The sequence below is a fragment of the Eriocheir sinensis genome, unplaced genomic scaffold (assembly GCF_024679095.1).
Source record: "Eriocheir sinensis breed Jianghai 21 unplaced genomic scaffold, ASM2467909v1 Scaffold75, whole genome shotgun sequence".
Lineage (NCBI taxonomy): Eukaryota > Metazoa > Arthropoda > Malacostraca > Decapoda > Varunidae > Eriocheir > Eriocheir sinensis.
In genome coordinates this window covers 45191-60546 of record NW_026112109.1, presented here as the reverse complement: position 1 = coordinate 60546, position 15356 = coordinate 45191, and the positions used below count along the sequence as shown (strand labels likewise).

The window sequence follows — 15356 nt, the reverse complement described above, 5'->3', positions numbered from 1 at the left end:
CTCTCTCTAGCTACTAGGTAGAAGGATAGATAAATGCATTTTCCTTACAGTCATTTTCAGTTTTGTAATTTTCGTCGTGCAAATCATGCGAGGCTGAACAGTAATTAAGTTATTGTGGTGCCCGACACGGACTGACGCACTTATCATAACACTTCCCTTTTGACAAGCACAACAAAAATGGAAGGGAAGCAAAACACAGTGTGCGAGTGTTGGAAAATCAGAGAAGAATCACTTTATTAATAAGAGAAGACAGCTATATAGGTGCGTAACAATGACAGGCGGCGCCGTTGCAAAGGGCAGCCATCATCATCATCAGCAGCAGCCAAACGTAAACAAACCAAGCCTGACACTCGTGCTGGACGCCGCCCACGGGACCCCGCCACCCAGCGCCCTTTCCCTCCTAATGGTGACGTGCCCTCCAAGCTGCTGGCCCATCACTGCCCCTGAAGTAGATCCTGCCCTCCAAACCCCGCCCATGCATGACCTCGCACACACCCACACCCCTCCACTGCACTCCACGCCTCCATCTTGCTTGCTTACTTACTTACTTGGTTGTGTTGTTTAGAGGCCTCACAGTCGTGGCTGCTGCTGCTCCCGGTCCTGCTCAACAGGGCGATTTGGTCCGGTATGGTGTTGGTAGTCCTACATCTTGAGGTGTAGCCCGGCACTGGGACTGTTTGTAGCAGCTTGTCCAGCCCATTCTGTAACCTGTTTACCGGGCAACCTGGTAGGTTTGGGACTTCCTTAGGCAGGCTGTTAAAGATTCGTGGCCCTTCATGGGACAGACTGGCGGCCAGCAGGGTCCTGCCTCCACCTGCTGGGGCTCTTGTGGGGAGGGATCTTCTGCTGCACTTTCGTCCGGTCCGCTGATTGACGTGCTCTTGCACCATACTAGGCTCATTGCCAACCTACCTACATGAAAAAAGTTATCTTCAACAAAAAGTATTCAAGAATGCATTCACGAATACTCTTGTGAAGTATTCATATTTGTATTGAAATTATCAGTATTTAAGAGTATTCGTATAAATATGAAGTATTTGTATTCGAATACACAGTTCTTGTATTCACCATCCCTGTCTGCAATTCACTATTCCGCTAATCGCTAATCTGCAAATTTTCCTGCTTCACCGGTCAGCTATCGCAAATCCGCTAATGCTAACGGTAATAATTTTTTTTAGTCCACTAATGAAGTCCGCTAACCATTTTTTAGTCCGCTAACCCTTTATTGGTAATTGAAAACATAATTTCCGATAACATTACATTACAGTTTATATATTTATTTATTATATATATATATATTTTTATATATGAGAAGTTTTAAAAAAGCCAAACATAAAATCCTCCCTCTGGCCCAGCCTTCAAGAGGTGCATGTTTCCCTTGACAGCTTCTCAAAGTTATCATGACGGACCTTGGCAACAGGCCGCACCATTCAGCGTTACGCCGCCATGGACAACTCAAGCAGATCTCACTCTCACACAGCCATGCAAAAGAGAGGGAGAGAGGTAGTGACCCTCTCTGAGGAGAGTGACGTGGCACCAGCGTCGTCTGGTGGGGAATCCCTGCGTTGCGCTCAAGTTAGAATCGATAGACTATAGCGGACTCATTTTTAGTTGAGCTATGAGACAATGAATGTGGTTAGCAGCTGCCATATCCACTCCACCAGTTCATCATTGAAGAAAGGCTAGCCCAAGAATCTTGACATTTATCCTCCTTAACTACTTGGGTGTTATTCCAGAATTCAGATGTGGTTAGCTTAGATTAATTGGTCTTTTTTATTGACCTTTTCCGTTATTTTGAGCACTTTTTACCATTAAACATTTATTGGTCGGTTAGGTCAGGCTGTGGCACTGCTCTGTTGTTACTGGTGGGTGTACTTCTGGAGTTTGCTTGAAGGTGATGGCTCTATGTTAATTATTACTATATATTGTTAATTTTAATGAGGACTAGGTGGCCCCATACTCTGCCTGCTAAATTTTTGGCTGGCCCCGGCCCGTGATTTCTTTAATTCTTTTTTTTTTATAATATTGAAGCGAGGGCAGCCAGCCAAGTTAATACCTACAATATGAATTCTGTTTTGGTCCCTGAATGCAGTGCAGCAACAAGGGAGTTCTGGAAAACAGAAGGGGGGTTGGGTTGGTTTAAATTTATCCGGCATTTGGCGTGGGTGGCGGAAATTTGCAGCTTGATACTACGGATGAAGCGGAAGTTGATCATCGTGTGATTTCCTGAACAAAACAGTGTCTCCATAATAACATCAACATTATAGTTTGTCCAGAAGTAATCAGGCACCATCTTTATGCTAGATTTTGATGTTTAAAATTTATCTCCAATTCTTTCTCTCCCTTTTTCATTCCTCTTTCCTCCAATGTTCTCTCCCTATCTCACTCCTCCAATGTTCTCTCCCTTTCTCTCCCTATTTATTTCCTCCAATGTTCTCTCCCTATCTCACTCCTCCCTTTCTCTTCATCTCCTCCAGTGTTCTCTCCCTATTTATTTCCTCCAATGTTCTCTCCCAATCTCACTCCTTCCTTTCTCTTCATCTCCTCCAATGTTCTCTCCCTATCTCACTCCTCCCTTTCTCTTCATCTCCTCCAATGTTCTCTCCATATCTCACTCCTCCCTTTCTCTTCATCTCCTCCAATGTTCTCTCCCTATCTCATTCCTCCCTTTCTCTCCCTATCTTTCCTCAAATTCTGGTGACAAAATTTTTTTTTTATTCGTTCATATATTTGTTAGCTATTGGTATGTTTTTTTAAATTACTCTTGACAAATATTTCTGGCAAGTTAAGTTTAATTTGTGCCTTGTTACAGGTCATCAGTGGATGGCAGACATGAGTGAAGCAGTCTTCTGGCCGCCACAGCAGGTTGGGGACCTGTAAGACTGACACTGCTCCAATGGAACCAGACTTGTAAGTACCACGTCACGCTGACCTGTGGAGACTTTTGTTTGTTTTCAGTGTCGCTACAGTAATGCCTGGGTTTACGAGTGCCTTACTTTACCAGTGTTTTGATTCACAAGCAAAAAAAATCACTAAAAATGCCTTGGTTTATGATCGGTGACGGTGTAGGAGCACCCTGTCTGTACACGTTGAGGACAAAAGCCTTTGTTTGCTGCAAGGTGAGGGCGCTCACACTGCATTGTGGTAGACTCACAGAGGCAGCGCCTGGTTGTGTTGGTGCCCCAGCGTGAAATCTTTGTGTTTTCAGCACTACAATGTGGATTCATTTTATATGGTTTGCAAGCAAAATTCCAGAAGGATTTAAGCTCATAAACCGAGGTATGACTGACACTATCAAGGAGACTGTCTGGCAGCACAGTAAACCCTCGATGAGACGGACTAATTGGGGGGAACTTGGTTCATTATTGCCGAGAGTCCGGTATGAGTGGCGGTTATTTTAAAATACTTATAATATTACCGGCGAACCTAATAAATGTAAGCATATAGTTTATATTACTGTGTGTGTTGTCAGCACATTGTCTGTATAGCTGCACAGCACACTTGGCGAGGCACTGAGGCTGCCAGGCTGGCAGTGGGCCGTATTGTTACGGATATGGATAAAATTTTACAAGTGCACCACTGGAAGACCAAACCGTTAGTTAGTTTGTGTTGTGAAATAACCTGCTAACTGTTTTTTATCACATAAAGGATTGATGACTTTCAATGCCTGCCGTGCTGCCGCAGCCACAAAACAAGTTCAGCTTGCTTACTGTTTCTACATTTCACTCAGTGCTCACAAAGATCAAAAGTGGACAAGATAGAACAAAATCAAGCAATTTTTTTCCTGCTGTGTATTCCCCAGGTGTGCATGCTCACCTGGTTTACTCCCCTGGTGGGCTTCCCAACCCCACAGTCCCCATGGTGAGGAGGGGAAGCCGCACTCTGCTGATGGTCTCAGTACATAATTACATAGACAAAAACAAATACTGATGAAAGAGCTGGATAGTGCATCCTATGCAGTCAACTTATAATTATGATTAGATCAAGAGCTACAGTCCATTTAGTGACATATACTGAACAGTGCTTGTACTGAACAGCAGTGTGACTTACAGGAGGTATTTCTGGTGGTAAACAACCCCCGACATGTTTGCTGCTTATTTCCACCACGCCAAAGCCAATGAATTCAAACTAACCAAACCTAACTTGGCTCCCAGCGACCCCCACAAGCTGTGTCAGCACTGACACTCACAAACGCTTGGCTATTTCCCATTACATTTACGTCCTGGATTGAAGCGTGACATTTTTTGTGGTGTGAATACTACAGTAACCCAAGGATTGGTCAGCAGAGGAGAGCAAGCTGGCTAGCAGTTGTACTTACTGGTTCGTCCAGAAATTATTCTTGGTGGATCCCCGTGGATTTCTGATCCTCTGGCCTTGTCCGTTATGTCCGGAACTCTTGTAAGCAGGTCTGTTATATCCAGGGTTTTACTGCATCTTATGTATTAGCAAGTTGTGATTATTTTGTGACATAGCTGTGTCATTGGTGTGTTGTTTCCTAGTGTTGTATGTAGTGTGTTGCTTCAAGCTGTTTGGAACACAGTGGACCCAGAAGCCTGCAACTTGCTCAAATTATTGTTGCTTCTCTCTGATTTCAGGAACGGTGCCAGGGAGACCAACGCTGTGTGAGTGTCCCAGTGGCTTACTGTGCTGCGCCAAGGTGTTGACAAGTAACGTGGAGGTTGAGGTGAGTAAGTGTTCTATCACTGTTATAAATGAGTGGGTTGGCAGTGGCTGGGGTAATACACCACTCTTAGAGGCCTCAAGATGGAGATAAATAAAATGGATTACATACACAGGAAGGTTGAAGGGATTGTTATTACTGTGATGGATTACAGACACACTGCTGTTCATGGGAAGGGAAGGGAAGGGAAAGAGGAAGGGAAGGAGCGAACGACTAAAAAGTGAAGAGAAGAGATAGAGGAAGAGGAAAGGAAGGGAAGGAAAAGAAGGAACAAGCAAAAAGTGAAGGAAAGGAAATGGAAGGAAAAAAAAGGAAGGAGTGAACAACCAAAATGTGAAAGTAAGAGAAAAAGTAGAGGGAAGGGAAGGGGAGGAAAGAGTGGAGGTAGAAGGGAAGGAATACCAATGCTGATTTAGTTAATTAACAAACAAACAAACACATTGAAATGAATCAAACTAACACACACACACAATCTTTATTGCGCCACAAGAGAATAAAATAGAAGTTCATATGGAAGAGATTATGGTAAACAAAGAAGAGATCCATAAATTACTGGGAGAACTAGAAGAGGGAAAAGCAGTAGGACCGGATGGAGTTTCTGGGTATATTTTAAAAAAATGTAGAGATGAATTAATTGTTCCAATATACGACATCATTAGATGTTCAGTAGCAACAGGTACGGTGCCCAATGAGTGGAGAAGGGCTGAAGTGGTCCCCATATATAAAAGTGGAAGGAAAGATGAACCCTCAAACTACAGACCCATATCCCTGACAAGTGTTTTGTGCAAAATATGTGAGAAAATAATAAAGAAGCAGTGGACTAAATTTCTAGAAGAGCATAAGTTAATTACCAGCAAACAATATGGATTTCAAAAGGGCCGATCATGTGTTACAAACTTACTCAGTTTTTACTCAAGAGTGACAGACAGAACTCAGGAAAGGGATGGATGGGTTGATTGTATTTATCTAGATTTGAAAAAGGCCTTTGACAAAGTTCCACACACAAGACTATTATGGAAACTGGAAAATAAAGGAGGATTGAAAGGAAATATGAAAAATGGATGGCAAGCTACCTAATGGGAAGGAGATGAGAACTGTGGTCAAGGACATAAAATCAGAATGGAGAAATGTAGAAAGCGGAGTACCACAGGGTTCAGTATTAGCACCGATAATCTTCCTGGTATATGTAAATGACATGGCTGAAGGAGTTAATAGCTACATAAACCTGTTTGCTGATGACGCTAAATTACAAAAACATATAAGAAACAAAGAAGATTGTGAAATATTGCAAGAAGACCTATACAAAATTTGGAAATGGAGTATGGATTGGGAGATGGAATTTAATGTGAAAAAATGTCATGTTATGGAAATGGGTAAAAGTGAAACAAGACCAATCTGGATATACAAAATGGGAAATGGTGAAACATTAAAAAAAGTGCATGAAGAGAGAGACCTGGGAGTAGTGATGAGGATGATAATCAACCAGAGAGTCATATAAATCGGATCTTTAGAGACACATATAACTTGGTGAGAAATATTGGAGTAGCATTTAGCTACATGGACAAGGACATGATGAGAAGGCTAATCACTACCATGATTAGACCAAAATTAGAATATGCAGAGGTAGTGTGGTCCCCCCATAAGAAGAAGCATATAAAGAAACTAGAAAGAATACAGAGGATGGCATCAAAAATGGTCCCAGAGTTGGAGGGATTAATATACGAGGAAAGATTAAAGGAAATGAACTTAACAACACTGGAACAAAGAAGAGAAAGGGGAGACCTAATCCAAATTTATAAATTATTAAACAAAATAGATGAAGTAGATAATGAAGAACTGCTACTAACAGAAGGAAACATAAGCAGAAATACAAGAGGACACAGTAAAAAATTGAGAAAGGGGAGATGCTTGAGAGACACTAAGAAGTATAGCTTCCCGCAAAGAAATGTAGAGGTTTGGAACAGTCTGAGCGAGGATACAGTATCAGCGAGGAGTGTGCAAAGCTTTAAAGATAAGTTGGATAAATGCAGACACGGAGACGGGACCACACGAGCATAATGCCCAGGCCCTGTAAAACTACAACTAGGTAAATACAACTAGGTAAATACACACACACACACACACACACACACACACACACACAACACCCAGGTGGTTCAAGTCTGGCCATGTCAAGGAACACATCTGCCTGGCCACGCACCAGCTGAAAGCACAGGAAGTCTGCAATAGGCCTATGGTAGGTCTTGTCAAGGCAGCTCCTGTCAACTAACCCCACCCAACATCACTGTCCATTCCACTCATCCACCACTCTGTTAGTATTGGCACTCACTCACCACATGACTGCCAGGCCTGTTCCACTCATCCACCAGTCTGTTAGTATTGGCACTCACTCACCACATGACTGCCAGGCCTGTTCCACTCATCCACCACTCTGTTAGTATTGGCACTCACTCACCACATGACTGCCAGGCCTGTTCCACTCATCCACCAGTCTGTTAGTATTGGCACTCACTCACCACATGACTGCCAGGCCTGTTCCACTCATCCACCACTCTGTTAGTAAACCAATTCTTGCCTGTGTCCATGTTGAATCTGAATATATCCAGTTTAAACCCATTACTACATGTCCTGCCCAGTTCTCTAACCATAATAATCTTATTAATATCCCCCTTACTAAAGCCCTTCATGCTGTTATAAGATACACAACACTTCATTACAGCCGCTGGACCCACCACCCATCGGCAAGTGTTCCAGGAGGCAAGAAGGAGTGACTCTACACCATGGAACTTTGACAGACCTCCTCCTCCTGCCTTCAAGTCTGGCCAAGTAAGTGTGTGTGTGTGTGTGTGTGTGTGTTTCTAAAGGAGTGACTAAAGACACACACACACACACACACACACACTCTCTCTCTCTCTCTCTCTCTCTCTCTCTCTCTCTCTCTCTCTCTCTCTCTCTCTCTCTCTCTCTCTCTCTCTCTCTCTCTCTCTCTCTCTCTCTCTCTCTCTCTCTCTCTCTCTCTCTCTCTCTCAACTATTACTACTACTACTACTACTACTACTACTACTACTACTACTACTACTACTACCACTACTAGGAAAATTCAAATGATATTCTTTTTTCTCATACAACTGCTACTTTTTCAACTATAACTCAACTGCTACTCCACTGCCAGTAACCCCCTTGTACCCACACCTGGCCACACCCTTGCCCTAACACCACACCAAGTTATAGTCTCCTAACTTGTAGACTTTTAGCAGGAGAAGCAAAAAAGTAGACATATATTACTAGGAAAATTCAAATGATATTCTTTTTTCTCAAACAACTGCTACTTTTTCAGCTTTAACTCAATGGCTACTCCACTTAGAGTAACCCCCTTTTACCCACACCTGGCCACACCCTTGTCCTAACACCACACTAAGTTAAAGTCTCCTAACTTGTAGACTTAGCAGGAGAAGCAAAAAAGTAGACATACCTATATTACTAGGAAAATTCAAATCAGGATCTTCTTTTTTCTCATACAACTGCTACTTTTTCAACTATAACTCAACTGCTACTCCACCGCCAGTAACCCCCTTTTACCCACACCTGGCCACACCCTTGTCCTAACACCACACCAAATTATAGTCTCCTTAATTGTATAGTTTTAGCAGAAGCAGCAAAATGGTCAACATATATCACTCAAAAAACTAAAATCCCACCAAATTTTTTCATCACGATCTCTAACATAAACCATTTGAACACCACCACTTCTACTACTACACCCCCATTGACCACCCTTCCTCCTTCTCCTCCTCCTCTCTTTCTCTTCCTCCTCTGCCTCCTCCTTCCCTCCAGGACTTACCAGCCCTGCATCGTGCCATCTCCCAAGTGGTGCCTTTCCTTTGTTTATTATAAATGTTAGGAAATGTTACACTCATTGAGGAATGTACTGTTACAAATGATATTATATGAATATAATATAGGAATAAAACCAAACATATAAAAATATGCCTCCCCAAAAGCTAGGCCACTACACAAGATGAACATGTGTTAGGCATTGCAGTAAAGAACATAGGATACATTAGGCCATTCATTGCATCCCTACAAAAGAGCAACTTATAAAAACATGTGTTAGGCATTGCAGTAAAGAACAGAGGATACATTAGGCCATTCATTGCATCCCTACAAAAGAGCAACTTATAAAAACATGTGTTAGGCATTGCAGTAAAGAACAGAGGATACATTAGGCCATTCATTGCATCCCTACAAAAGAGCAACTTATAAAAACATGTGTTAGGCATTGCAGTAAAGAACATAGGATGCATTAGGCCATTCATTGCATCCCTACAAAAGAGCAATGTATAAAAAGAGAAACCAGTAAGACAGTTGTTGTTGTTGGTGCGGTGAATGTGGACCTCTGGTAACACAGTGAGCCCCTTCATGTGTGTGTGTGTGTGTGTGTGTGTGTGTGAGGTGATCCCTCATGGTCACAGCGTCACTGCCTTCAAAACTCCTGCCTTCTGGCTTTTTTAGAAGCAAAGCCGTCGATGACATGGTCGTGTGATGGCAGCTGTTTTCCAATCTCCTGATTGATGCTGATTATTGCAAGTCCACTGAGGCCATCTTGTCCCATGGGTGGCAGGACTTTATGAGCTTTAGCTCTGAAAAGCTCCTCTCTGTTGAGACCACAGTCACTGGGAGAGTGCCGGCAGTCTGTAGAGCAATCCACAGATTGCCGTAAAGTTCTTTCAGCTGATTTTTGTGGATGTTGGAGAGAAACCCCAATGCAGTCAGGTCATCCGAAGGCACGGGCGACAAGTTGTTGATTTCAAGAGCCCGTGCCTTTCCATCAATGTGGTTTTTATTCCCAGTGCTTAGAGTGGTACAGAGCTGCTTGTGGCATTGCTTGGACAACGCCTCACCAGCCAGTCTTATAAAGTTGAACAGCAGCACTCCAAATTTGTCTCTGATTTCTGCCAGTGTTTGAAAGCTTTCCTTTAATGAGTCAAAGGTGGTGTCCACAACCATGTTAAAGAATTCAGTTGGTAACCTCTTGATAACCTGGGGCTTCATAGGCAAAGTGTTTCTCTGTGCCTCTTAAGCACAGGATTCATCTGGTCGCATACAGCAGCAAAGCTCTGTATCTTCTCACTGAGGTTGTTGCCTTCATGAGGAGGTCAAGTGCTACATCAAGCTGCCTTGTGGCAGGAGCCTGCTCCTTGCTTGGCCCCATTGTCATACGACTGTCCTCTGCAGTTGTCAGAAGGAATACTCAGGCCTGTTCTGAATCAAAGATGATAAACAAAGACCTGTGTTGTTTGGGAAGCCACAAGAAATGCTAGAAAGTGTTCCTTGAGTTCCAGCGCTTCATCAGTGTTGACAGTCCTTGTGACAACCAACATCTGGCTTGCGTCAGGAGTACCATGACTCAACAATACTTGGACCGTTTAATCTCAGCCACCATGGAGTCCAACATTTTCCTAGTGATTGAAGCAGTCAGCCCATTTTGTATCACATTTCCAAGGTAGCCGGAATGACTGGACTGCCCACGATGCTGCTTCATGGCAGGATCAAATTTGGCGAGCAGCTCCGGCCACCTCTTTTAAGACATTTCCATTGTGTTGTTGTGTTAGTAGACAATGCAAGATTTCTCTCAGCTAGAGATTGTACGATAGAGATCAGGCAGGTCAGGACATCCCTCTTCTCTGCCTCTGTCCTCTGGCCTTGATCCATGGTCGTGCCGAGGCAGTTCCAAATCCTTCCATGTTGTCATGTGGCTGTGTTCTGGAGTGCCTTCATGACTTTTCAGAAGTGTGCCTGTGTTTGTCCAGTCAGAGAGTCCCTCTGCCATTAATTTAACGACCTTTCTTGAGAATTGCTTGCAGCAAAGTACATGTTTTTTCTCAGTAGGTTAGCCAAGTTTTCCCCATTCGCAGGAAATCAACACTTTGCTCTGTGAGTGTTTATCTTCTTCAGCTTTCTTCTTTTTTCTTTGCTGGGCACCAGAAGGGTGTATTGTCCTTTTCCACGCCATGTCGCCGCCACTCCTCACTCCACGCTGAGCCTGACACGGTGACGCTGCGTACAGCTTGACGGAGGCAAAGCACTACATGTACGTTCTGGAGGCCTAATCCAAATTTGAGGAGAATATGACAAAATACTTGAAAATATATGAATTTCTGGATTAATAAAGAAAATTCAGTAAATCTATTGATACACAACACACATATTAGTAATAATAATAATAAAAAATAACAATGGCAGCTTGGGGGGCCTATGCAACTGTTTGCACATAACAAGAAACATCCCTGAGTCCAGGCCATCTTGAGACACATGACAGCCACGGTATAAATCAACACAGAATGATATGTTGTATAGAAAGTCTCTTTAGGAAGGCAGCATGTACATATGAGTTTTGTGAGTCAACAAGACCTGTAGTGAGTGTTTTGTTAGGACAAGTACAGCCAGCACCTTAGATCATGACACTCAGAGTGTGTTTGGACGAGAAATAGAAGAATTGACAGCTGCAGTGCCCTCTGTAGAATAGATCATAATGAAGAACCCAAACTTGGCAATAGATTTAACACATTGCAATTATCAGCTGTAGAAAACCTTCATACAATAGACTGATAGATACATAGATTGTTACACGCTTTATTCAGGCCCGGATTTAGGGGGGGGCACAAGGGGCCAGTGCCCAGGGCCCCGCGCTTTTAGGGGCCCCGCGCTGAAGCGTTTTTTTTTAAGGTTCTATACCGAGGAGGGGCGCAATCGATGGGGTTGTTACCACAACATGATATCCCCCCAATATTTCTGTACTTTAAGTACCCCTTTCTAATTTTCTATTGATTTAATCTATATGTAAGGGAGGCCATTGAAAGTCATAGTAACTCTGAAATGCATAAATATTCACTGACAAGCCTAGCAATTAGAAAATCGCAAAGAGGACAAGTGAATGAAGAATTAGTTCGCCAATATCAATCTGAGCATTACTATTGGAGTGAGGTTTTGCAGCGATGCGTGGATGTACTCATTTTTATTTGTGAACATGGGCTACCACTCAGAGGTGATAATGAAGTTATTGGATCACCTCATAATGGAAATTATCTGGGTATATTAGAGCTCTTAAGTAAATATGATCCTTTCTTGGCAACACACATAAAGAAGCATGCAAATCAAGGGAGTGGACATGTAAATTACCTTTCATCCACAATATGTGAGGAGTTGATAGAAGTTCTTGGAAAGCATGTTATGTGTACAATAGTTCAGGAAGTTCAGAAAGCAAAGTATTACTCAATATCTGTAGACTCTACACCAGATATATCACATGTAGATCAACTATGCCTAACCATTAGATATGTGCTGCCAGAGGGACCAGTTGAACGCTTTTTAACATTTGTCCCATTACTTAATCACACAGGCAAAGGAATAGCAGATTTAGTTCTGAGTTTTCTTGAAAGTAAGAACATTACTATTTCTGACTGCCGTGGCCAGTCTTATGATAATGCCAGCAACATGTCTGGCAAGTACAAAGGAACTCAGGCATATATTAGAACAAAGTGTGAATTTGCTGATTTTGTCCCATGTATGGCCCATTCTTTAAACCTGGTAGGGGTTTGTGCTGCTGAATGCTGCAGAGATGCTGTCAATTTATTTGGCATAATTCAAAGACTCTATGTATATTTATCAAAGTCAACATATCGATGGCAGAAACATCGACAAGCATTACAGGAAAAGCCTGTTGTTAAGTGTTTGTCTGACACACGTTGGTCAGCGCGTGCAGATGCTGTAGAAGCACTATCAAAGGGATATGAACAAAGTATGAATGTATTAGAAAATCTAATGAATGATGACAATCTGAATGGTGAGGCTAAATGTGAGGCTTCTGGTATTATGAAAGAGCTTGATAAACTAGAAACAGTAATTTTACTGGTAACATGGGAAGATATTCTAACTAGATTCAATGTCACTAGTCAGAAATTGCAGACCTCAGGCCTTGACTTTAACACAGCAGTAAAATTGTTAGGGTCACTAAAAGATTTTGTTCATGATTTAAGAGATCGCTTTGATGAATATGAAAAGATTGCTGTAGAAAAATGTGGACACAGTGAGTATGAAGGAGAGCAACGGCGTATTCGACGAAGAAAGCGGCAGTATGATGAGAGTGATAGTGCAGAAGATGCTCATTTACAACCGAGAGAGCAATTCAGAGCCATGGCGTACCTACCTATCATTGATCAGCTAGCAACAGCACTTGACGATCGCCTTAAGGCATATGAAAAGTTAGGAAAACGGTTTGGCTTCATGTCGCATATAACTACCATGGAAACAGAAGAACTTCGAAAGTCTGCTTCAAATTTGGTGAGGACTTACCCTAGAGATTTGGAATCATGTTTGGTATCTGAAATGGTGCATTTTCAAGCTTTTCTGCATAAAATTGATTCTGAAACCACTTCACTGATTAGTCCAACTTCAGAATGTAATATGTATTCAATACTACATGAATGTGATGTTGTATCAGCCTTTCCAAATGTAGAGCTAGCATTCAGGATATACCTTTCCATGTTTGTTACAAACTGCACTGGGGAAAGATCATTTTCAAAACTAAAGAGGATTAAGAGCTCAATGCGAAGTACAATGAATCAAAATCGTTTGGCATCTCTTACTTTATTAAGTGCTGAGTGTGAAATTCTCAAGAGAATTGACACAGCTGAAGTTATTCAAGACTTTGCAAGAATGAAAGCCAGGCGTAAAGTGTTTTAAAGTTTTTTGTATAATTTGTATGTTATCTCATTAAATTCTTGCTATTATATTTTTTGCTAAGAATTTCTTTGTTTTATACAGTGTTCAGTCATTTACAGAATTATCTGAATCACATTCCTATTTTATTTTGAAACAGTTATATATTTTCCTGTCTGTAGACCCTTGGAATTCATTGATTTATTTATCAATTATCATTTCCAGACATTAAATCAAAGTGTGGTACTAAAACTTATTGCATAAGTAGCTAATTACCAGTTTAATTTTATAAACAAAATACCTAAGAGGAACCAAAGATTTTAACTTCTGTGATTTACTTTATTTTTTGAAGTTGTGATATAAGGTAACATGTTTCATGCTGTACTTAGTCATTAGTTCTTATAATTACGTATGTAGTGCTATGCTGTGCAATGATTGAATTTACTTTTAAGATGAATTTCCTTTTGTGATAATTACACACTTTTTCCTAGTTTAAAGAGTAAATGTTAAAATGTTTATTTATATTAAGGATTAGTCACTGAATGGAAATACGTATTATTATATGTATTGTATGTAGCTCCATGGAATAGTCAAGTCAATCATGGTATTATTTTAGAAGAAATATAAGCAGTGAGAAATTAAATGATTATTTTTATTTAAGTACAAAGTAAGGTACTGAAACGTATTGCATAAGGAGCTAATTACAGGTTAATTTTATAAATAAAATACGTAAGAGAACCCAAAGATTTTAACTTTTGTGATTTACTTTTATTAATATTTATAAGATGTTTCATGCTGTCACTTCAATCACACCCTCCTCCTCTGGGGGCCCCGCAAAGGTCTAGTGCCCAGGGCCCCCTAAACCCAAAATCCGGCCCTGGCTTTATTCAACAACTTCATGGCTTGCAGTAATAGATAGGACATCCGACATAGATATTATTATTATTACCAATTATTTTTTTTAATTTTTTTTCAGCATACAAGGACATTGAGGAAGAGGAGGAAGAAGAAGGAGAGGAGGAGGAGGAGGAGGATAAATAATTAGTGAGAACAAAATATCAATGAAAAATAAGAAAATGAAAAATAGTGAAAAGTGAGATAGTGAGGAAAAATATTTACTGCTGAAAAAAAGAAAGAGAGAGAGAGAGATACAGAATAAAGTGAGAAAGTGACTGGATTACTACTACTACTACTATCACTACTACTACTACTACTACTATCACTACTACTACTACTACTACTACTACTACTACTACTACTACTACTACTACTACTACTACTACTACTTCTACTACTACAACTACTACTACTACTACCACTACTACTACTACTACTACTACTACTTTTTTTTTTTTTTACGGGCCTCCATCTATTAGAGTTGCGTTGTGAGCGGTATATTCTCTCATATCCTTTCACAAAGCAGTTCATTGGCCCCACCCCGCCAATGACTGTGGCCGACAACCATCCTTATTTAATATTACAAACCTTACTAAACATATTATTTTTAAGCTAACCGAGCTTGTGGTTGATACGACTATCAACCACCGTCGCCTCAAAGTCCAGGTCGGCAATGCGGGTGGTTTTGGGTGCAGGTGACCTGGTTCCTCTCAGGCAGACCAAGGCTGACCTCAGGAGGGAGAAGGACAGCCTGCATCTCATCCAGGCGACCACACTGCTTCTTGGCTGCTACTACTACTACTACTACTACTACTACTACTACTACTACTACTACTAACTCTTCCTCCAACCTGCAGGATGTGTGAAGAAGAAGAGGAAGAAGAGGAAGAAGAGGAAGGCTCAGGAGGAAGAAAAGTCCCTCACTGCATTGAGACTCAAGGTAATATTGATTAATTTTTCATTTCTTCCCAATGTTTTTTTTGTGTGTGTGTTTATTTGTTTGTTCCTTCCTTCCTTTGCATACATGTAGGAGGGGCAGGAAGGAGGGAGGAAAGGGAAG

At 41.4% G+C, this 15356-nt stretch overlaps 1 protein-coding gene across 3 annotated transcripts; it reads left to right on the top strand.

The window, feature by feature from the left end:
- The first annotated feature begins 234 nt into the window (after nt 1–234).
- LOC126994217 (zinc finger MYM-type protein 1-like) lies at nt 235–15146 on the top strand. 3 transcript variants are annotated; one of them, XM_050853502.1, is made up of 5 exons: nt 235–406; nt 2813–2910; nt 4596–4684; nt 7401–7507; nt 10667–13820. In XM_050853502.1, exon 5 carries the CDS (start codon nt 11558–11560, stop codon nt 13421–13423), a length of 1866 nt encoding a protein of 621 aa, XP_050709459.1. In that variant the 5' UTR covers nt 235–406; nt 2813–2910; nt 4596–4684; nt 7401–7507; nt 10667–11557; the 3' UTR covers nt 13424–13820. The 3 variants fall into 3 exon arrangements, 2 of the variants coding, with proteins under 2 accessions (XP_050709459.1, XP_050709460.1); XM_050853503.1 differs by having other exon boundaries at nt 235–448; XR_007748892.1 differs by lacking the exon at nt 10667–13820 and adding an exon at nt 14376–15146 and having other exon boundaries at nt 276–406.
- Nucleotides 15147–15356: the final 210 nt, after the last annotated feature.